Source organism: Nipponia nippon, unplaced genomic scaffold, assembly GCF_047370975.1.
Source record: "Nipponia nippon isolate SJK-2023a ecotype South Korea unplaced genomic scaffold, ASM4737097v1 scaffold_19, whole genome shotgun sequence".
Taxonomy (NCBI): Eukaryota; Metazoa; Chordata; class Aves; order Pelecaniformes; family Threskiornithidae; genus Nipponia; species Nipponia nippon.
The window spans coordinates 9128467-9149718 of record NW_028262335.1 but is presented as its reverse complement, the minus strand read 5'-3'; the positions used below and the strand labels follow the sequence as shown (position 1 = coordinate 9149718).

General features: G+C 66.7%; 1 protein-coding gene across 6 annotated transcripts; it reads right to left on the bottom strand.

Annotated features, from left to right (window-relative positions):
* Positions 1-862: 862 nt before the first annotated feature.
* On the bottom strand, positions 863-20506 carry KCNAB2 (potassium voltage-gated channel subfamily A regulatory beta subunit 2). 6 transcript variants are annotated; one of them, XM_087755517.1, is made up of 16 exons: positions 20433-20506; positions 14288-14406; positions 13916-13957; positions 5909-5952; positions 5464-5501; positions 5203-5282; positions 4674-4718; positions 4462-4506; positions 4346-4389; positions 4144-4230; positions 2868-2953; positions 2525-2645; positions 2268-2362; positions 1976-2096; positions 1807-1895; positions 863-1381 (listed from the first exon to the last, which is right to left on the bottom strand). In XM_087755517.1, exons 2-16 carry the CDS (start codon positions 14362-14364, stop codon positions 1292-1294), a joined length of 1104 nt encoding a protein of 367 aa, XP_087611643.1. In that variant the 5' UTR covers positions 14365-14406; positions 20433-20506; the 3' UTR covers positions 863-1291. The 6 variants fall into 6 exon arrangements, with proteins under 6 accessions (XP_087611643.1, XP_087611642.1, XP_087611645.1 ...); XM_087755516.1 differs by lacking the exon at positions 20433-20506 and adding an exon at positions 17860-18203; XM_087755519.1 differs by lacking the exon at positions 13916-13957.
* Positions 20507-21252: the final 746 nt, after the last annotated feature.

Here is a 21252-nt window from a genome sequence, read left to right as displayed (position 1 = left end):
TATAGATAGGAGTACGTAGCTATATAGCCAGGTATTGATATAGATATATCTGCACGTATATATGTATAGACACACATTTATGTATATATCTAGTTGTAATTTTCATATATGTGTGCTTATATATACATACAAATATATACATATCAATATATTTACATGGATATGTACATATCCATATATGTACATTTACGGATATATACATAAAGCTACGTAGATATTTATGTACATATATACACAAATACACATGTCTACCTTTGTGTGTTTGTATACATGTTATATATGTACTTTTTATAGATATGCGCATATATATCATAGATCGAGATATATAAAGACGTATTGATATCTGTATAAAGATAGGTCTAACTATAGGGATAGAGGTGGAGAGAGATCTACATCTATATGTACAGCTGTAGGGGGGTGTGTGTAAGTACACACTTGTGCTTTATATATGTGTGTGCATATAGAGATACAGCTGTGTGTGAATGCAGCGACAGGGGTAGGTGTCGCTGTCGCGTGGTACCTACCCAGCCGCTCGCAGATGCGCGTAGGGGGGTGTGCACAGAGGTAGAGAGTGCACAAATACCTGGACATCCACACACGTACAGGTGCGCGTCTGCATGCACTCGCACACGCTCACCCCCGCACCCCGGGCTCCTTTGGCGGGGTTGTGGCTGCAGGGGGCTGTCCCCAGCCACAGGGTGCCCCCCTCCCCTCCCCATCCCACCCCTGCCCTGGGAGGCAGTGCCTGGCCCTTCCCCCTGCCAGGGGAGCGGGTGCTCCCATGGGACTGCAGCCCCCACAGTGCCGGTGCCCGGTCGGTGGTGCTGGCGCCGCCGCAATGCAGGCAGGGCAGAGGCGAGGGGCCGGGGCGCAGGCTGGGGAACAGCTTCGTGTTGTTGGCCTCGTGGGCGTACAGCACCCGCTCGCACCCCCGTGCCCGCCCCCACGCCCGCCGCCTCCAGCAACGTGGGGGGCGGGAGCGACACATGCAACAGGCCCCCGCCCCACGCCGGCGGTGCCCACAGTGGCTTCGGCTGCAGGCAGGGCGGCCGGGCAGCTCGGGGCTCGCCCTGGCACGCTCCCCGCCGGCGGCCGTCCCCGCACTCCAAAGCCACGTCGGGTGGCAGCGGTATGATGGTCCGGGGCAGCGCGGGCGGGAGCGCTGGCTTTCGGCACTCGCGGCGCATCGGGCTCACGGTGCAAACCACACTCTCCACTTTGCTCCAACAAAGCGTAAGCAAGCGAACGGGCGGCGAGGGCTGTGCAGCGGGCGGCGCGCTTGTGTGCGCGCTTAGGATCTGTAGTCCTTCTTGCTGTAGGGTTTGTTGCCCAGGATGCTATCGATCTCGTGGACGATGGAAGACGACAGCTTCGGAAGGACCTGCGGGGGACGGGGACGCCGTTGGGAGTCAGGATCGCGCCACTGGCACGTGCAGGAGGACGCAGCCTCGGGCCGCACGTGGCCGTGCCATGCTCACCGCCTCCGCCCCCCCACCTCGATGCTACAAGCCCCCGCTCGCCGGCTGAGTGACCCAGTTACGGAAAGCCTGGGTCGGGCACATCCTCTGCCTTCTCAGCTCAGCAAAGCCTCGTCTCTGCCACTCAGCTTTGCATCGAGCAAAACCCGTAAGTTTTGTTTTGTGCGAGGTTCACAACCTCCTTTTCCTACGCAGTTCATTGCAGCAGCAAAGCACGCACAGGCAGGCGCTGCCCCGTTAAAGCCCCGCGAACAGGGTCTGCTCACTTCCCCGTGGCGAAGCCTCCCCCGGCGCGCGCTGCCGGCGTGCCGAGGCGGGGAGCACTGACCTGTATTGCTCCAATGTTCTCCATCAGCTGGTCGGCGTTGGAGGCACCCAGCAAGACGGAGCTGACGCCCTCGTTGCGCAGGCACCAGGCTGGGGCAGGAGGGAGAGCAGAGCCTGAGCGCGGCCCGGCCGCCCCCGGCGTCCCCCCCTGTACCCCCCGGCCCCCTTACCGATGGCGAGCTGGGGCAGGGTGCAGCCCAGGCGCTCGGCGATGGCCTGCAGCTCCTTCAGCTTCGCTTGCTGCCGCCGGCCCTCCTCGCTCAGGATCTTGTCCTTCAGCCACTGGTAACCCTGGGGGGCGAGAGGGGGCTCGGAGGGGGTGTCATGCTGGGAGGGCATCCCGAACTCCCCAGGTCACGGCTCCTGGACCTCCTGCTCCCACAGGGACCTTGCGACGCCCCTGGCCGCGCTCCCCCAGCTCTGCCCGTCCCGCTGCGCTCCCCCGGCCCCAGCCGGGCTCACCTTCAGCGAGGCGCGGGAGTAGGGGGGGATCCCCCCATCGTACTTCCCCGAGACGATGCCGCAGGCTAGCGGGGACCAGGTCATGGCTCCGACGCCTGGGGGGAGAGCAGAGCAGGGGTGATCCTGCCACCCCCCAGCTCCCCCGGGCACCGCAGCACGGCGGCTGGCTGGCCCGGGGACAGACGTTTTGCCAGGTACCGGGCTTTGGGGAGCGCTGTGTGAGGAGGGGGCCGGGGCGGGACCCCTGCCCGCCGTACCTATCTTGTGGAAGAGCTCGGGGAGCTGCACCTCAACCTTCTCCCGCTGGAACATGTGGTACTCGGCCTGCTCGCAGATCGGCGGGATCAGGTTGAACTGCCGGGCTACTGAGTACGCCTCCTGCAGAAGAGCCGGGACCCTCAGCGCCCTGCCGCCCGCCCGAGCCCCCTGCCGCCCCCCCGAGCTCCCAGCTGAGCCCCAGGAGCTGCCCTGACAAATAATTAAGGCTCAAGCGCATCTGCAAGTGCTTGGCTCCCGACAGCTGCTGTCTAATTAAATCAGTGTCACGGCTGGCACTGGGGCTGCTCCGCCATGGCCGCCCCCGACCCCCCAGGCCCCTACCATGATCTCCATGGAGCTCCAGCGCGAGGTCCCCCAGTACATGGCCATCCCCTGGTTGATGACGTGGGTCATGGCTCGCACCGTCTCTGCCGGGGAGGGAAGGGGAGAGCGGCAGGTGGGGGTTAGCGGGGCACCGCGCTGGCAGGCGGGGGCTTGCGCCGTGCCGACGGCTGGTGAGCATCCCACTCCCCAGCGCCAAGGTGGGAGCTGGGTTGTGTCTGGAAAATGCTTTTGGAGAAGGAGCAGGATGGGGACCGAGGGAGCAGCCACTTGGGACGTGCCAGGGACCACGGCCGACTCCGATATGCCACTGGCAATGCCGGGGCTCTCCCGGCACGGAGAGCAGCCGCTTGGCTCCTGGCACCAGCCCCATGCCCCGCGGGGTACCAGCACTGGTGCTGCGCTTGGCACCACTGCAGGGGGAGGGACCCGAAGCGTCGCCCGTGCACCGAGACCCAGGAGAGGGAGGAAAGCCCGGACCCTGTGCGAGGGGTGCGGGGGTCTCTGGGGGGAGCCGGCCCTGAGCCATGCGGGCTGGGGCCAAGCCAAGGCGCGCTCCTGCAGCCAAAGGCAGGCAGCAGGGAGAGCGATGGGCGTGAGGCTCGCCTGGCCGCCGCCAGAGCTCACAGCTGCCCCGGCGAGGAGGGGCCCTGCCGCGGTCCCCGGCACGGCTGCAAAGGGTGCCCCGTGGCAAGGACCTGGGGAGGCTGGGGAGCCTCTTTGCCTTTTTCCCCTTTAACTGCATGATGGTCTGAAGGGGTGGGGGCTGTTGTCGTTGTGCTGCTGCTGCCTGTGCGTTTTATGGTGGGGGTTGGCGGGGGGAGAGGGATGGAAATCTCAGGGGAGTGGGGGTTCTGCCCCAGGAAATGCCGCTGGGACACAGGCGGCGGCCGGCGGGCAGAGTGCGGGCAGGGAGTACCTTCTACGATGAAAGTCCTGGACTTGGAGGAACTAAATGGGTCCCCTGGTGATAAAAGAGAGATTGAGAGAGAGCGGAGTCGGCTGCTGCCGGCAGAGCGGAGCAAGGGCTCGCTGGGACGGGGGCAGCGACCCGCTGCCATGCCACCAGCCCGCCCCCGCCGTGGTCCGAGGGGGGGTCCCGGCGCCGGGCTGGGGTTGCAAAGGCTTAGCCGCGGTGTGGGCCGACCGTGGCAGCGGAGGGGCGTTTTCTGCTCGGGAAGGGAAAACGCCCTGGAAATAAAAGCCTGGCGCAAACCAACCATGACGGCGATGGAAGGCAGTGGGGAGGAGCGCGGCACCGCGGTGTGGCACCCACCTTCCATCGGCGTGTTGGGGTCCGGCCGGTTGGCAAACACCACATCCACGTACTCCAGCTGCAGCCGCTCCAGCGACGCCTTCAGACCTGCCGCACCGACGGGACCGTCAGGCGCGCCGGGCTGCGTGCTGCCAGCCAGTGCGGCAGCCGGCGCAGGCACAGCCCGGCACTGGGGCCGGCAGTGCCCGGCAAGCGTCCCTACCTTCGATGATGTGCTTCCGGGACAGGCCCCTCTCCGTCTCAGCCCTGGAAAAGGAAACGTGGGTGAGAGCCTGGCGCGCTCCGGCCACTCTGCCGCGGGGCGAGCGCACTACCTACTTTCCTCCCCAGAAGATTTTAGTGGTGATGACCAGGCTGGACCGTCTGCGGGGAGAAAGAGAGAGTCACCGGTGGCGGCATCCGCAAAGCCCCGTGCGCCCTGCCTGCTGCCTGCCTGGGTGCGCTCACGCCTAGGGCTGCTCCGCCAGCTTTCCCCAGCCCACCGACACCGCGGTGACGGCTTTGCTGCGCAGGAATGAAGTCCGGCTTACCTCCACCCTTTCTTCTTGATGATGTTCCCCAGCACCACCTCGGCCCTACAAGGGAAGGGGGTGTTAGATGCTGGCACCCCGGCTGCTGTGGCCACGGGGAGCGGTGGCAGCTGGCAGGGATGGCCCCGGTCCCCAGTAAAGAGGCAAACGCGGTGGCTGCAGGGACACTGTTTCCCTCTCCGGCTGCAGCGCGCAGAGCCGAGTTGCTCCCCAATGTGTGAGCTCGCTATTTTTAAGTGGGCGCGTGGGCACGCTGCGATGCCTCTGGGCCACCGTGCCCCGGGCGCAGCCGCTGCTCACGATGCCAGGGAGGGTGCACGGCTACGCCCACGCGGCCCAGGCAGCCACAGGCAGCGCGGGACCACACGAGCCAGCACCCTGCTGCGAGCAAGCGCTCGCAGCTCCATCCTGGCAGGCACTTGGCAGCCGGCAAACCCAGGAGACTCCCAGCACCGCTGCAGTTTGGGGGTGCCGGAGGCTGGGGCGCAGGGTGAGGCCCTTTGTGCCGCTGCCGAAGCGGGGTACCTACTTGCCAGCAGCGTAGACTTCTGCTGTGTCGAAGAGATTAATGCCGTTGTCATAGGCTAAAGTCATCAGCTGCTCCGCCATCTGCGAGGGGAGAGTGGGGAGGGTTGGCAAAGGGGGTGGCCGAGAGCCGGAGCGCAGAGGCGCGTGCTGACGAGCTCTGGCACACCACGTGCACCGAGACCAGGACCCGTGGCTGCGCCGGCCCCCTCCGTTCCCTGCTTTGCTTGGGAAAGGCTGGGGAGGGACGGGGCACGATCCTTACCTCGTCTGTGATTTGCCCTCCGAAAGTCACCCATGTCCCTGCGGAGGAGAGAGGTTGCGCGCACGGTGAATGCGGTGAGCAGCGAGCGTGGTGAGTGCAGTGAGCGCGGTGAGCACTGAACGCTGCCGCCCCGAGCCCCGGCCACCCAGCCCGGCTCCCTTGGCACAGCCCCGGCACATGGCGGGCACAGCTGGCCCTGCCGCGTGCAGCACGGCGCTCCCAGCACAGCCCGGTCACTTCCTATCACGTCAGAGGAGAGAAAAAGAAAATAATTTGACAACTTCTGGGCTGCGTCTCAAAACCGCTGCCGGGCTGGAGGAAACCCCTCTCCTTCCCCTCGCAAAGCATCACCAGAGCGGGCGAGCCTTGCCCTCGCCGGGGAGCGCTGGCAGCAGCTGCAGGATGGAGGAGCCACCGAGGGGCCACGGCAAACCCCGGCACTTACCCAGGCCCAGGCAGGACACGCGCAGCCCAGACTTCCCGAGGTTCCTGGAAGACAGAGACCCATTAGGAAAGCTGCCGGGGAGCCCCAAAGCGCCATCTCATGCATCTGCCTGCCAGTGAGTCGTGCTCCCCAGTGCCGGTGTCCATCCTCAGCCCTGGTCCCCATCCCCATCCTCATCCCTGCCTGGGACGGTCCCGCAGTGAGGCTCGCTGGTGGCATGGCCAGCGCTGGCACAGTGACGCTGTTTCCCGCAGGCAAAATAATTGCCGTGCCCGACAGGGTAATCAAGAGTGGCAGCGGGCAGCGACCTGGTTAAAGCAGCTCCCGTGACGAGGCCGGGGTGTTCGGCTCCCCTGACAGTGCCACCGGTGCGCCAGGACAGGGCAGGAGCAGGGGGAGACGGCACACGGGCAGTAAGGCCTGGAGCATCCCACACGTGGCGTGAGCTGTGCCCGTTCTCTGTGGCGTGGCACAGGGGAGCACAGGTCTCGCACGGGGACAGGGTGCTCGGGAGTGGAGTGGCGTCCCGGAGTAATGGAGCACCCCTGAAAATTTGGCTGGCACAAGGAGCCGGAGAGCAGCTTTGGGGAAGGGGGCCTGGCTGGCAGACACCTTTGCTGCGGTGATGGGGAGCCAGTTTCTCGTTAAAAATGACAAAAGCTCGAGCAACGAGCGTTAAAATAAATAAAGTGTAGGTGAGCCAGCAGCTCGCCCGCGCGGGTGTCGCGTAGCAACCGGGAGGCACCGCCACCGCCAGCATCGCTGGCATGGGCACGGGCAGCCGGGCAGGGAGCAGCCGAGGTCCGACAGCAGCGGTGAATCGCGGGCTGAGGCGAGTCAGGGCATCTTCCTTCCGTGCCGCCGCATTATTGCCCAACATTTGGAGGCGCGGGCGCTCCCCCCTCAACCCCATGTTATTTTTAGAGCGTTTCACGGCGGGGAGAGGCCGTGGCTGTGGGGCGGCGGCAGTCCAAGGCCCCGCGATGGGGGGTCGCGGCAGGGAGGGGATGGCACCAGCCCCGTCCTGGCCATTCCAGGCCGCAGGGGCATCGCCGGGGTCCTCCTGGGCGGGCGGGCACTGGCAGCGCATCGCCGCTCCCAGCTTTCCTGCCCAAAAGCGTCTTGCCCGGTCGCCAACAGAGATGCTGGCAGATACTGGGGGAGGCCAAGCCCCTGCTGCCTCTGCGGGAAGGAGCATCCCGCTGCGCTGTGCCATGGCCCTCCCGTCCCGTCTGTTTGCACGGAGCATCCCCCTGCGCCACTGTCCCCCTGCAGCTGCCGGCGGGGACCCCCGAGCTGGTCACCCTGCGCCCGGGAGAGGGTGGCCCCCGGCGCACTCCTCCTCCAGATGGGGACGTGACCGCGGGGCGCAAGCACCAAGCCCGAGAGCCGGAGGGGGCTGCCCTGGCCCCCTCTCCAGCATCCGGGCAAGGGGACTCGGCTGGTTTGGACAATCAGGGTGGGTGACAGCTGGTTCATCCCCGCGCTCTGCCGGCCTGGTGCCTTTTGCAGCCCGGTGCCGGTCTCATCCGGGCTGCAGCGAGGGCACACAGCGGCTGTCAGCTGGACCGTGGCGTGTGTGCTCATGGGGGGGGGAAGCCCCCCCGCCCCACGCCTGGGGGCACGCTCATCCCGGCGCGCGTTAACCCAGCGGGTGCTGGCTGGGGCGGCACAAGGTGCACACGCCGCCCTTCGTTTCCAAACCCACCACAGGCAGCCAAGGGCCGAATCCTGGCTTGCAGCTCCGCACACGCTTCACGGGGCGGCAAGTCTTCGGCAGCGCCGTAAGGATGCCATGGCAGCCTGCGGATTAACGTGTGCCGCGACTCTCGGACCCCCCTGGCTCAGCAGCCTGCCCGGCTCCGCAGGCGCCGGGGATCCTACTAATCCTGCCCCAAATTTTAGGGTCCCTTCCCCGCCCCTATCCCGCTGGTTTTACGCGAGGCTGGATCAAATCCGCGCCACGAGGGGACAGGAGCAAATGGTGAGGAAAGCGACAGAGGCGCACAGTCAGCACTTTAGCACTGAGAAACCTATGGAACAGGACGCGAGCCAGGGATTAGGGGAGCGCAGCACACCCGGCCCCCCCGGCCCCCCCCGCTGCCCCCTAAATCTCGACGAGGAACAAAGCAGCCGAGCAGGCGGCAAATCTGCCTGTCCGAGCAGCGCGCCCATCTCCTACCGGTATTTCATTCCCGGCTGCTTGACGCTGGACTCGCTGGAGGAGGGGGCATTCTGCACCGAGAGCTGCCCCAGGCTGCGGGCCACCATGGCCACCGCCCGGAACTTGCCGCGGGTGCCGAGGCTGGGGCTGCCGGCATTCTGCCGATTCAGCCGGTCCTCCGCGCTCCGGCTCTTGATGCTGTGCTCGGAGCACACAAAGGAGACCTGCATGCTGCTCCGGCGGGCAGCCGTGCCAGCTGCCTAAATTTAGCCGGCGCCCCGGGTGAGGCGGGGAGCTCCTCCCGCGCGCCCACACGCCGCCGCTCCGCCAACGTGACGGCGGGGGGCTGCGAGGCGGCGGGCACGGGGCCGGCTCCCATCAGCCCTCCTGCCCTCAATATTTGATGAGCTCAGGAAGCGAGCAAGCGGCGCCCGGGCAGGTGGGGGCAGGAAGGGGAGCGCCACAGCGGGTGCCCCCCGAAGGGACCCCCGCACCCCGCCAGGTATCCCTGCGGGCCGCGCTTCCAGCCCGGCCCCGGTTTGGGGCGCAGCGGGGGGGCTGAGGCCCCGGGGGTGAAGGGGCCTCTTGCCTCCCTTCGGCTGCGCCGCGGTGGCGCAGCGTCCCTCCTCTTGGGCGGATGCAAGTCCAAAACAAAAATCTCCGGGCAGGAGCACATGCACGTCGCCAAACACACGATTCTGGGGCGAGAGCGCGGGCAGTGGCAATGCCACCGGCCCTCCTGGGGCAGAGCCCGGCAGTTAGCCGAAGCTGGACCAGTTGCCCCCCCTTCAGGGCCATGGCCCCAGCAGCACATCCCCCAAATTTTGTCCTGTGCAAGCTAAGCGGATTGAGGCAAAACCCAGCCCAGCATCTCCTGACGAAGGAGGGCCGAAAGGCGGCCGTGCTACAGCACCGTGTTGTGGCCGGGCACGTGCCAGTTGCCCGTGCCAGCAGTGCCCCCCGGTAAGGAGCAAGGAGCGGGTTCGGGGCTTGGCTTGCGGGGGAAATTACGCACATTCGGCGCCGACCTAATGAGAAATCTTGTAATCTCGTCCGCCTCCCTCTGCCGCAAAGCTCCTTAGCTGGGTAATCCCCCCGGCGCCGGCTCCAGCTTCGGGGCGAAGGGGACCTGGCAGCAATTGGCAGCTCCCCAGAGGAGAAACCCCAGAGATTTTGGGGGCAGCGGGCACACGCCCGAGGAAGCATCAGTGGGGGTGCCTGTGCCAGCCTCTCCCCATCAATAAATAACCGCCCCATGAATATTAGATGGGCTCTTGCCACCGTGTAAATGTTACCTCTGTTATGTGAGCGGAGGGGAACCTGACCCGCGGTGCGACACAGCACGGCATGGCGCGGCAGGAGCCGGCAGGGCCGCCGGCCCCCGGGGGCTTCGCTGCAGTGGGGGCGCGAGGGGCAAGCCTGGATTTTCACAGCAGGGAAGAGCTGCTGTCCCCAGCCCCGGTGCCCCCGGCCCAAGCCCCGGCTGTGTTACTGGGCGTGCCCGGCCCATCGCCCCACCCGCGCTGCTGGGGGAGAGCGGGAAGGGATGCGCTGGGAAAACCAGCCACGCGCCCTCAGAGGAGCCGCGGCCGACGGCTCCGGCTGCCTGGCGCGTCCTCTCTGGCACAGGCGGGCAACGAGAAGGACAAAAGTCGGCTGAAATCCTGAGACGCCTCGTGCCGTGCCCGGGACCCGCATGCAAAATTAATGGATGCTCTGCAATGAATGCCTGTCAGCCGGATGAAGCACCTCTGTAGCTGTTTGCTCCAACCACCTGATCTTTAAAAGCACCGAGTGTGTTTGCACTTGCAAATTCCCAACAGCAAAAGGGAAAAATCAACCGAGAAGATCAAAGACCATCAAGCAAGCAAGAGGCAACGGCGCTGACCTGCTGCAGCCTCTCCTGCACACGCCGCGCGAGATCGCCTTTCGTGCCAAGGGCTCCGGCTCCTCCCAACCTCGGCGCGGCGCAGGCAAACTGGTGAAATCCTGCAGGCCAGGCTTTTCCCCGATGAGGTGTAAAACCAGCGCTAAGCAGCATCCCCTGCTCCATCCCCACATCCCGGGCCAGGCGCACTTGGCCGTCACCGCATTCGCTGCCCCGGCAGGCGCCAGCGCTGCCTTACCTGTACTTCATGCCAGTGGTGCGGGCGGTGCTGTCGGCCAGGGAGAGCCCGTGCATCCGCAGGAACTCCTCCAGCGTCTTCGCCCGCGCTGCCGCCCGCACGTCCCGCAGCCGCCGCAGCTCCAGCCCGTCCGCCGGCCGGGGGGCTGGCGGCAGCCCCCACTCGGGAGGGTGCCGGCTCGCCACGCTGCGCAGGCTCTCGCTGTACGTCATGGAGAGCATCCCGACACCCGAGCGCAGGCTCTGCGGGCCGGCCCCGCCGCCAACTGCTCAGCGATGCTACGGAGAGAGCTGGGAAAGCGCGCCGCTGCGACGCTGGGCTCCGCCGCCGCTCGGGGCAGGGCCCTACCCGCGCCCGTGCCACGATGCCGGGGTGGTGGCACCTGCCCTTGCAAGGACCTGCGGCGGGTCTGCGGCGTGGGGAGGGGAGAGCAGGGACCCTGGCAAAGCCAGTCGCTTCAGCGGAGTGAAGTCTTACTAGGGGAGCCGAAGAGCAAAGGAAAGGGCGAGGGCGGCAGCACGGCAGGGAAGGGACATGGCGCTGCCCGCGGCTGGGCGGCGATGGGCAGCTGGGGCTGCAGCGGGTGTGCACCACGGCCGCCCCGAGCCAGGCTGCGCTGCCTCCCAGCTTGCACCAGTTGGGCTGCTACTGGTTTGCATTCCTGCGAGGGACGCGGTGGGCCCTGGGAGCCGGCTGGGACAGGGCAAGTGGTGGCACAAGCGCCACTGGTGAGAATCCGGCACTGTGTACCGGCGGGTGGGAGGGGTCAGGACGGGAAAGGCGGCCCCGTGGGGCTCCCTGGGGATGGTGGGCATCTGCAGAGGGGCTGAGGGTGCTGGGCGCTTGCTGGTGGCTGCCGTGCCTGCGGCAGGCTGCCGCAACCCACACTGCCAGCCGACATCTTCCCCACAGCCATGATAGCGACCTCCCAGCCGGTGCGGGCTGCCGAAAATAGCGTGCCGCAGAGCGGGCTCCTCACACGCTGGAGGTGCTCGCCGCCCCTACAGCTGGGATCTCACTGGTGGTGGCACCGGCATCGATTTCCCTGCCGCTCTCTGCAGCATCCCTCGCACTCAGTGTCTGAAAGAAGGAGTGGGGACCAGGGCCAAAACCGTGGCGCTGGTGCCAAAGTGGCTGCTGGGAGCTGGAGGTGCACCGTGCCGGAGCTGTGCCGGCATCAGGTTCCGGCCGGGCTCCCACCGGTGGCTTTTTCTTTCCCTGCGAAGCTCAAAGTTACGGTAGCAGGAGCCAAAAGCAAAGTGCACTTTCCCATTCAGATGCGACCTCAAGAAAAAAAGAAGAAAACCCAGAAGATATGGAGCATCAGCTGGCAAGGGGTGACCAAAACCCTGGGGGCTCCTGCGATACCCAGCGCCGCCAGAGACGCCCCGCGCTCCTCCTGCTCCGCAGCAAGGGCTTGGGAATGCAGGGAGACATGGAAAGGGGACCCCTCTCCTGCAGCAAAGCCAAACTGAACCCAGGCCACCAGCCGCCTCTTCCTGCCACACCTCAAAGCCAGAGTCTGGAGCCGACACCGCTGGCACCAGCCCTCCGCGGCTGGCGGTTTTAATTAGGGCAGCGCCAGTGGCTCCTGCTGGGCATGGGCGCAGCACCCAGCCCCGGGGGGGTCCCCTTGTGCTGCTCTATGGCTTCACCGCACTGCAATGAAATGGCTGCAGCGAGCGGGGCTGGGGGGTTTGGGCTGGGCTGCTTTGAGGAATGGGGCAGGAATCCACCATCTGCCTCATTTCCACACCTCCCTGATTTTCGGCTGAGCAACGTTACGGGGTGGCAGAGGGAGCACGGAGGCAGCGGGTTTGTCCACGGGCCGCTCCGTAGCGAAATCCTGACGCTGCTGAGGGACGAGACACAGCGGGGGCTGCAGGAGCAGCCCAAGCAGTGCTGTGCCCAAGCGGGAGAGGCTGTTTTGCAGGGAAGAAGCAGGGATGGAGATGGGACACAGGCTCTGCGGGATAACAGGGGACCGTTAGCGTGCGCCAGGGGCACAACTGGGTGACAGTCGGGCGTGCAGGGTAGCTGCTCAGAAAGGCCTCTGTCCAGCCTGGCTTGCCAAGCTGGGAACTTGTCGGCAACCAACAGCTTGCCTAAAACCAAAAAGACCTCAAACCCCAAACGAAACCGCACCCCAAGCCACCAAATCCCGAGTTCCTCCACGCAGCAAATCCTCCCTGCTGCCCGCAGCGGGCTGCACTGCTGGCTGTGCCCATCCCCGCTCGCCGCCCGTCCTGCTGGCCCCGACTCACCCACGCGACGGGGATGCTGCTCATCAACGGCAAAGCTCTGGGTGGCTGCGCTGCCCCGGGGCAGCTATAAGAGAGGCGCGGCTGCCGGGTTTTTTTGCATTAGGGGAGTGTCGGCGCTTGGCATCCACAGCAATTGGCGGCTGCGACGGGCCCCCCCCAGAGCCCAGCTTTCTTGCCGCGCTCCATTAGCCCTATTAGGGGATTTTCTTCCTTGTGAAGGGGAGCTAAATTATTCATGGCCGCTTTGCTAAAAGCCTGGGGATGCGCCGCTGCTTTATCAACGCTGGCATTGCTGCCTCTGCCCGCAGCCGACCCTCACCCTGCGGTGACAGGTCCCACGCCATCGGCACGCGGGACGGTGGGGACAGCCGGGGCCACTGGGTGCCATCAGGGAGCGGAGCCAGTCCCCTGCGGTGGATGCAGCCCTCCTGCGGTCCCCATGGCAGCAGGGTCGGAGCTGGGCTGTGCCAGGACCGAAACATCGACTCCTCTGGGCAGGAGCCCCGAAACGGAGCTGGGTGACAGACACCAGTGGCAGCTGCCTGCAGGCAGCTTATGGGCAAGCTGGCTCCTGCCTGTCGGCCTCGGGAGCCTTTCACACCAGATGTGTCCAGCGGTTCGGGTGCGCGGCTGTGCCTGGCTGCTTTGGCAGCCAAAACCCACCCATGGCTCGGGCTCAGCAGTGCCGCCGGCGGCGCATCGCCAGGACAGGCACGGTCACAGTGCCGCCAAGCCACCCCGATGGCCAGCCTCTCCTCCTCCTGCCGTGCGTGGGGACAGAGCTGGGAGGCCACGGCTCCCTCGGGGGGCAGCCCCCTATCCCCCGCCCCATCGTGGCCAGGCCGGACCGGGTCCAGAGCCGCTGGGTTGCTGCGGCCCTGGGAGCACCAAAGCGGCTGCTGGCACGGTGTGCGGGGAAAAGTGCCGCCTTCACTTCAGACGGTAAAAGGCAGGCGGGGGGAAGTGTTGCCTTCTGTACCACTTAATGATGCTTCTCTTAATGGAAGGAGCAGCGGAGCGGCTGGCCGGGCTCCTGGAGCTGCCCTTGGGAAAAGCCAGCGGGCTCTTCCCGGCGCAGGATGCTCCCCCCGAGCCAAGCCAAGTCCTGCACCCCCGCGGTGGCTGCCCCTCAGGAGCCCTCCGGCCACGCTCCGGCCACGCTCCGCTGCTTGGGGAGCCTGGCAAGGACGGCCCCCACCTACCCAGCTGCACACATGGGGTCCCCACGTCGCACTGCCAAACCCACGAGAAGGCGAAGACGCGGTGCCGCGCCGGCGATGCCCACCCTGCACGGAGGTACCCTAGCATGGCGGGCAGGGCAGTGCTGCGCCGGCAGTGCCCGCACCGGCAGCGCCCGCACCGGCAGCGGCCCGGGCATGGGCAAGGGCTGCTAGGGCTTCAGCTGTGTCTGCTTGCCAGGGGGGATTTTGGGGAGGGGGAAGGGCTGGGTTACCTGTAGAACTGGAGCTGGCGCTTGGGGCTCCCGTACCTCGCGCTTCCGACAGCAAAGGGGAGAAAGAAGAAAGATGCCACAAACCCCATTAGAAAGGTGGAGCGGGACCGAGCAGCAGAGCCGGCGGCCGCGGGGAGGGTCAGTGGCACCACGCGTGCATTGTGTGGGGCACCGTGCAGTGGGCACTGGCACACGCCCCGAAAGTACCCGCTCTTCCCATAACAGGCATCAGCACCCAAAACCACTGCTGCTGCCGTGTCAGTTTTGCAGTCCTGGAAGTTTTTGCACGAAGCGTGCTAGGGCGGTTTTTGGTGCCGTGGCCCCAGGTTTGAAGCCCCGCAGAGCCCCTGCAGCGCTGCCCCGCACCCTTACCTGTAAATCATCCCTGGGGAGCCCGTCTGCCGCAGCGAGAGTCGCGCCGGGGAGTCAGTGGTGGATTCGGGATACATGGAGCCAGCCTGGGCTCCCTGGAGCCGCTCACCGCCTCACCCCTGCCGCAGGGGAAGAGAAAAAGAGGAAGAAACGGGGGTTTTTGGGGCGCACGCGTGACGGTGCTTCCTGTTGCAGAAGCTCGCGAGCCGGATGGGCGTGCGGCGCGGGCAGCGGCGGGCAGCGGCGGGCAGCAGCAGGCAGGGCATGGCAGCCCTGCCAGCCCCAGATGCCAGGGCTCTCACCCTGATCCGCACTGATCCCAAACCCATCCCGCCCCTGCCCTGTGCTGCTGACTGCCCAGCTCGGTTGCTCTCCCCAAACTTGTGGGGCTGCCGGGGAGGGCAGAGCGGGGCTGCGTGCTGCCCGCCTCGCTGCCCGCCTGCCTGCCCAGGGGAGGCGAGCAGGGCACGCCACGGGGCAACCCAGCTGCGGCAGCGAGGCACTGACCCATGCCGTGGGGGTCTTATGGCATATCAGGAAATGGTAAAGAAATGTGGGCCTGAAAAATTAAACATTTTGCTGGTGTTTAAAGCAGCCCCCAGAGGGTCCCTCTGCAAGGGACAAGCCAAGGAAAGGAAAATAGCTTGGCTTTTCCTGCAGCCCACGCGTGACTGCATGAGCGGGCGTGCAGGAAAGGGGGGTCACCCCCAGGCACCCCTGACCCTCCCTGTCCCCATCCCCATGCCAGGGGGCAGCTGGCAGGACTCCCTAGGGAGCTGTGGTCCTGCTCCCGCTCCCCATCCCGCAACACCGTCAGCAGTTTCCAGTATCACAGCAAACCACAGCACTTCCCTACAAAACCGAGGCGAATTTTTAAACTTAACCTATCTTTTTTTAGGCCCGTGAATGTCATCTTTACACCGCAGGTCATGAGCTGCTTTTTCTCCCAGATGGGGACTGAGAGATCCCAGGGCTCCTTCCCCGGCTGCCCTGGGCACAGCGGGAGCGTGGCCTTGCACAGCGTGCTCATGTCCTGGCAAGCATCCTGCCTGCATCCTGGCATGGCGTGCCTGCATCCTGCATCCCTCCCGCATCCCGGCATGGCGTGCCTGCGTATCGCATCCCGCCTGCATCCCAGTAGGGCATGCCTGCATCCTGCATCTCTCCCACATCCTGCATCCCTTCTGCATCCCAGCACAGTGTGCCCGCATCCTGCATCCCTCCTGCATCCTGGCCTGGCGTGCCCGCATCCTGCATCCCACGTCCCGCATCCCTCCAGCATCCTGGCCTGGCGTGCCTGCATGCCGGCGCAGCCCCTGCAGCCCACGCGGCCCAATGGCAGCGGCTGCGGCAGCCGAGCCCGTCCCCGCGGAGCCGCCTGCCCGCCCACCGCAGCCCCCGGCCCCGCTGCAGCCCCGCTGCAGCCCCCGGTGCACAGCCCCATCTCCCTCCTGCCCTGAGGGCCACAGAAATGCGGCTCCCTTTGCCCGCAGCCGCACCAGGGCTAGAGATCAGGCAGGCTCGATAAAGCCGGGTTTATTTTTGAGAGGGCAGGAGGGAGCTGCTCCCCTGCGGCCCCGCACCACCGTTGCACTGCACAGGACCCTGCCCAGCCCCCAAAGCCATCGCGACCCCCTGGCTTCTCCCGGGGGGCCGCTCATGTCACCTTCGCTGCTCCCTGCGGCCCTCGCCTGGCAGCGGGCAGCTGCCTGCAACAACGCAGGTTCAAATGCAGGCACCGACCCGGGCACTGTCTCGCACGCTCCTGCAAGCTGCTTCATGCTGGCCCAGCACCACTTAATTAGCGGCAGTATAACGAAGCTGAAGCGAGCTGGAGGGACGCCTGCCGGAGGGACGGCCGGACCCCCCCTGCCCCGGCCGCAGTGGGGCAGCCGTGCGGCTTGCTTCCTTGCGCGGCCACAAACCGAGAATCAAACTTATGGCATGGCTTAGGACGGGCTCTGTTTATGCATCCTGGGGATCTGGGCTGCGATGAGCTCAGCTCTGCGATGAGCTCAGCTCTCCACGATTTTCAGTGGGACCCGATGCCCCTCATCTATTACCTCATGGCGATGCTGGGGGGACCAAGCGCGGTGGCTGGCAGCTCTCTGGCGGCATTGGAGGAACTTTGCCGGGAAGTGCCGCTGGACTGCCAGGACACGGGGCAGGGCTCTGTGCCCCGAGGAGCCGGAGCATCCTGGCCCCCAGGGTCAACCCGCCTCACCGGGTCCTCCAAGCCAAAGGTGCTGCCAAAAGCCCGGTCCCCTCCATGCCAGCAGTTCGGTGCTTCCCCGAGACCACTCCTCACCTTCAGCTTCCTCATGGCAAAACTCAGCCGCGAGCCCGCAATCACAGGAGTTTCTGCAGGGTGATGCACGGAAAGGGAAGAAAAGTGTTTTCTTCTGTGGGATGTGCCTGGGACCCGGGTGCAAGGGTACCCCAAAAGCTTGTGCTGCCACCGGGCTCCATCCCCATCCCCGGCCAGCGCGACGGGGCGTGAGAGCATGGGCACTGGGGCACTGGGAGGATTTACGGCCAGGAAGCCCCCGGGAGCCAAAGCTCTGCTGGGCCAGCCTGGGGGATGGTCTGCAGACCGCAGCCTCCCAAACACGCTGCCGTCGGAGCAAGAGGAGGTGAAACTGCACACGGAATTCATTTGAATATAGAGATGAAGCCTCCGCACCTACTGATGAGCCTGAGCCCCCAAGGGTGAGGCGCTGGGGTGGGGGAGCTGCAGGACCCCTGCCCCGGGCACCCCAGCGTCCCTCCCAGCTGCTCAGGTGAGGGACGCAGGGGAGACGGCGCCCAACACCTCCCCACTCCGGGTACGTGTCCCCGTACTGCTACCCCTTTTTTACCAGGTTTGCAAAGAGCACCCTCAGCAGATTGCCCCCCCAACACACCACGGGAGAGGTGACTTTAGCACAGTTACTCACACCGCCCTGCTCTGCCTTGCCAATGGCTTCCACCGGGCACCTCCTGCCGTCACCTCTCTGTCTGTGCCCGGCGCTGGGTCCCGTGCACCCCCCGGCCACTCCCGGCCCCCCGCCCGCAGCACCGGCGCTGCAGGGATCCGCAGAGCAGCAGCCCTGCCCCTTCCCTCTGCCCAGGAAGGCTCTGCTGCAGCGCAGCGTTCCCCCAGCCTGCCATCGCGGCGCGGGCTCCCTCTGACCGCGGCTGGGGGGCTCGGCCGTGTTTACAAGCCGGTCATTAGGACAATGAACAAGGCAGGCGTTGGGGATTTTGCTGCGACACGTGAGGTCGCCCGTGATGGTGCTGTGCACGCCAAAGCGCAGGGACCCGGCGCTGCTCGGCTCCCTGAGTCAATGACACAGCCCAAAACCACACGCGACGCGTCAGACGGGGCTATTCCTGCTTCAGCCGTCACGTACACCAGCACGAAAGCAATGGGGTCTGTCAGGCCACCGAGCACCTGCAGGCCCCCATGTGCAGCACCGCCGGCGCGCGCCCCTTCCCCAGCGAGCCGGGGGCCAGGCTCCAGGCATGGCTGGGCCACTGCCACGGCACCGCAGACCCGCCGGCGCTGCCGACCACCCCAGCACCCCACCTACCTGGCGCCGGTGCTCTAACAGAGATGCGCGGTCAGGAGGCAAAAAAAATGAGATAAAAACCCCAGCTGCCGCCAGAGCTGGAGGCTCTGCGGGTTTCGGGAAGCAGCGCTGGTGCCGGTGCAGAGCAGCTGCAACAGCCGGAGGCAAACACAGCAGGTGCCGGTTCCTACCCCATTCCCGCTCCGTCCCTGGGAAAGGGTGTCTGGCGGAGAAGGGGAAGCCGAGCCTCCCGCACCCTGGGATGCGGCAGCACCCAGGGACGCTGCAGAGCCGTCCCTGCCGCTCTCACATCCTGACTCGGCAAGTTTGGCTCCGTGGTGGCGTGCAGCCGTGGCGTGCAGCCCGGCTCCCGATCCCACCAGCGTCTTAACCGTGTCGGTGCCGCAGCCCGGCACCGGCAGCACGTGTGGGCGAGCGAGCGGCTGCCACCCGGCGCCAGCCACCCCTGCGCAGCTCTGCGAGAGGAGGCTCGTCCGGCGGCCGCGGGGAGCCTGGAGCTGGACGTTTCCATCACTGGATGCCTTTAAGTCACACCAGGCGTTCTTCTTAAAAAATAAAATACAGGTGTCCGCAGGTGATGCTGCAGGGCTGCCGCCCAGCACCAGGGCTCACTGAGGCACCCGTCCCACCGGGTGGCCACCCGACCTCCTCCAAGCCTGCCAGTCGCGCCTCCTCAGCGGCTTTTGCTTTTTGGCCATCTTGGGCAAAAAATCCACCCCGGACCGCGCGGTTTGGAGATGCCCCAGTAACTGGAGCACACTGGTCCCCGGTGGCAGCACGGCACTGTGACCCTGGAGCGATAAAGGCACTGATCTGGCCAGCGGCCGGATTTAACATGAAAACCAGAGGCCAAGCCAGCAAAAAGGGGTCAGGGCTTCAGAAGTGCACAGCAGCACTTTTTTCATTTATAAATTAGGGAAAACCGGTCCCTCTCCATCCGCCGAGTCCCGCTCGGCTTCACTGCGGCATCCTGCCCCGTCCTCTGTCCTCCCGGCGTGGTCCTGCCACCCACGGGGCCAGCAAGCACGCTGCCCGCTCCGAACCGCGCCGGCGCTGTGCAACAGGCAGGGAAGGCCGTCAACCCCGTTCCGTTCGGGGAGCGCTCCCCAGCACCGGCACGGCAGCAGCTCTCGCTCCACCGCACGTCCAACCCACAGACCTGCACGCCAAGAGCGGGGAGGCGACGGCTGGCCCCACTGCCCTCCTCCTCCTCCTCCTCCTCCTCCTCCTCCTCCTCCTCCTCCTCCTCCTCATAATAATAATAATAATAATAATAATAATAATAATAATAATAATAATAATAGTAACAACAACAACAATAATAATAACAAAAAAGCAGCTCTTCGCATCTTCCATTAGCAGCTGCGAGCAGAGCCGTTTCTTGTTAACCAGCAGGAGAATCGCTGCGTATATGCAATATGTATATATATGCAATATGTATTGGATATATATTGCCCAGCCTGCCTGCTCCAGCACTCACCCACGACGCAGCGCCATGGCTCCCAGCGACGCTTTTGGAAGAAACCTGTGGTTTTTGGAAAGCTGGCTCGATGCCCTACCCGTGGAAAGCCGGCAGCGACCCGGCCTCGCCTCCCAGCGGTGCGGAGCACAGGCTCTGCTACCGAGGGGCTCTCACCGGGACGACGCCTGCGTTAACCACAGCAGCACGGGAGCCCGGCCGCTGGCCGAGCGGGCGCGGGACCGCGGGGCTCCCCCATCGCAAGGAAAACGGCCTCAAAAAGTAGGGGCTGGAGAGGGGCTCGTGAGCCAAAGAGGAAGGAAAGGCCGAGGGCAGCGGCTGGGTTGCAGGCCAGGGAGTCCTCCTTTCCAACCGCCCTACGTGCCATTTCGCTTAGCGAGGCCGCCGTCCTTTGCAGAAAACGCGACGGTTTTGTCTCCGCTGCGTGCCACGGGGCTGCGACTACCGAACGGGGGAAGGTGGCTGGGGAAAACCCACCATCCACGTTCTCCGCGGGTCTGGCAGCGCGCCGCGGTATCGGGGCTTAAGCGCCTGCCTCTCCCCGGTGCGACGTCAACGGGCCACGGGCCACCAGCAGCCGCGGCCCCGATCCGGGGCTGCCGTGCCTCGCCGGGCAACGGCACCGGGCGGGCAGAACCCGTCCCGGCGCAGCGGGTGCGCGGGAGGCAGCGCGCAGCCCCGCGGGGGAAGCGGGGCCGGGCACCGGGCTGCCGCGGCCGGGGCGGGCGAGGCCGGGGCCGCGCCGTGCACCCCGCGCCCGAGCGGCCGCCTCCCCGCCCGCGCCTGCGCCCGCCGCCGGGCGGCGGATGCCCGGGGCGCAGCCGGCGATCGGAGCCGACCCCCGCGGGCAGGGGCACCGGCTGCCCCGCGCATCGCCCCGCGCATCGCCCCGCGCATCGCTCCCCGCCGCTGCCGGGCTCCGGGCCAGGCGATGCCGGAGCGCCAGCCCGGCGGCGGGGACGGGCGTGCGGCGGCGCGGCCTTACCGTACCTCTGCCCGCGGCCGTGCCCGGCCCCATCGCCCCACCGCCGCCCCACCGCCGCCCCATCGCCGCCCCACCGCCGCCCCACCGCCCCCCGCCCCGGCCCCGCACCTGCCCGGCGTCCGCCGCTCCCCACCGCTCCGCCGCGGCGCCCTCGTGGGGGGCAGGCCCGGCCCCGCCCCGCCCGGCCCCGCCCGCCGCCGATTGGCCGCGCCGCCCGCCTCTCCCGCCGCATGCAAATGACGAGCGCCCCGCGCCGTCCCCATTGGCTGCGGCGCCGGTCGGGCCCGGCGGAGCCCCGCCCCCCGCGGTGCGGCACCATCGCCCTAGTAACCCGATGCCGAGCCGGGCGCGACCACCCGCGCGGGGGGGGACGGCCTCCGCCGCCGCCGCCGCTTCGGCCGCCGCGCCGCGCCCCGCTCCGCGATCGCCTCGCCGCCGCTCCGCTCCGTTTTCCGCCGGCGGGAAGGGGAGGGGGTCGCGGGGGGGGTCGCGGGAGCGCGGGCGGCGGGGCGGTGAGCGGCGGCGGCGCGTCCGTGTTCCCCCCCCCCGGCCCGGCGCGAGGTTGGTCGGGCCCGAGAAGATGGAGCCGGGGCGCGGTGAGTGCGCGAGGCTGCGGGCGGTGCGGGACGCGGGCGCGTGGCGTGCACGGGCCGTGCTGTCCGCCCGCGGGTCCGTGGCTTCGTCCCGCGGCGTGGGGCTCACGCGCGGACCCGTCCCCTGCGGGCCTGGCGGGGGCACGGGGGCGCGCGCGCGCGCGTGGGGCTCGGGGCACACGCACGCGTGTCTGTCGGTCCGTGCCCGCATGCACGGGCGCACGCGGGTCTCCGCGCCCACGCGTGTCCGCGGTCCCGCCGTGCGGAGCGGCGGCCGGCGGGGGGGGGGGGGGCACCGCGCCCCGGGGGCTCCCGCGCTGGGCGGCCCCGCTGCC

What these genes read in the sequence shown, in the direction of transcription:
- KCNAB2 (XM_087755521.1), bottom strand. Translation starts at nt 10,419, where the DNA reads ATGCTCTCCATGACGTACAGCGAGAGCCTGCGCAGCGTGGCGAGCCGG. An exon ending in GGAGCTCCATGGAGATCATG is followed by an intron (nt 2,646 to 2,867) that starts GTAGGGGCCTGG and finishes GCTCTTCTGCAG; the next exon opens with GAGGCGTACTCAGTAGCCCG. An exon ending in ACTCCCGCGCCTCGCTGAAG is followed by an intron (nt 2,097 to 2,267) that starts GTGAGCCCGGCT and finishes CTCGCCCCCCAG; the next exon opens with GGTTACCAGTGGCTGAAGGA.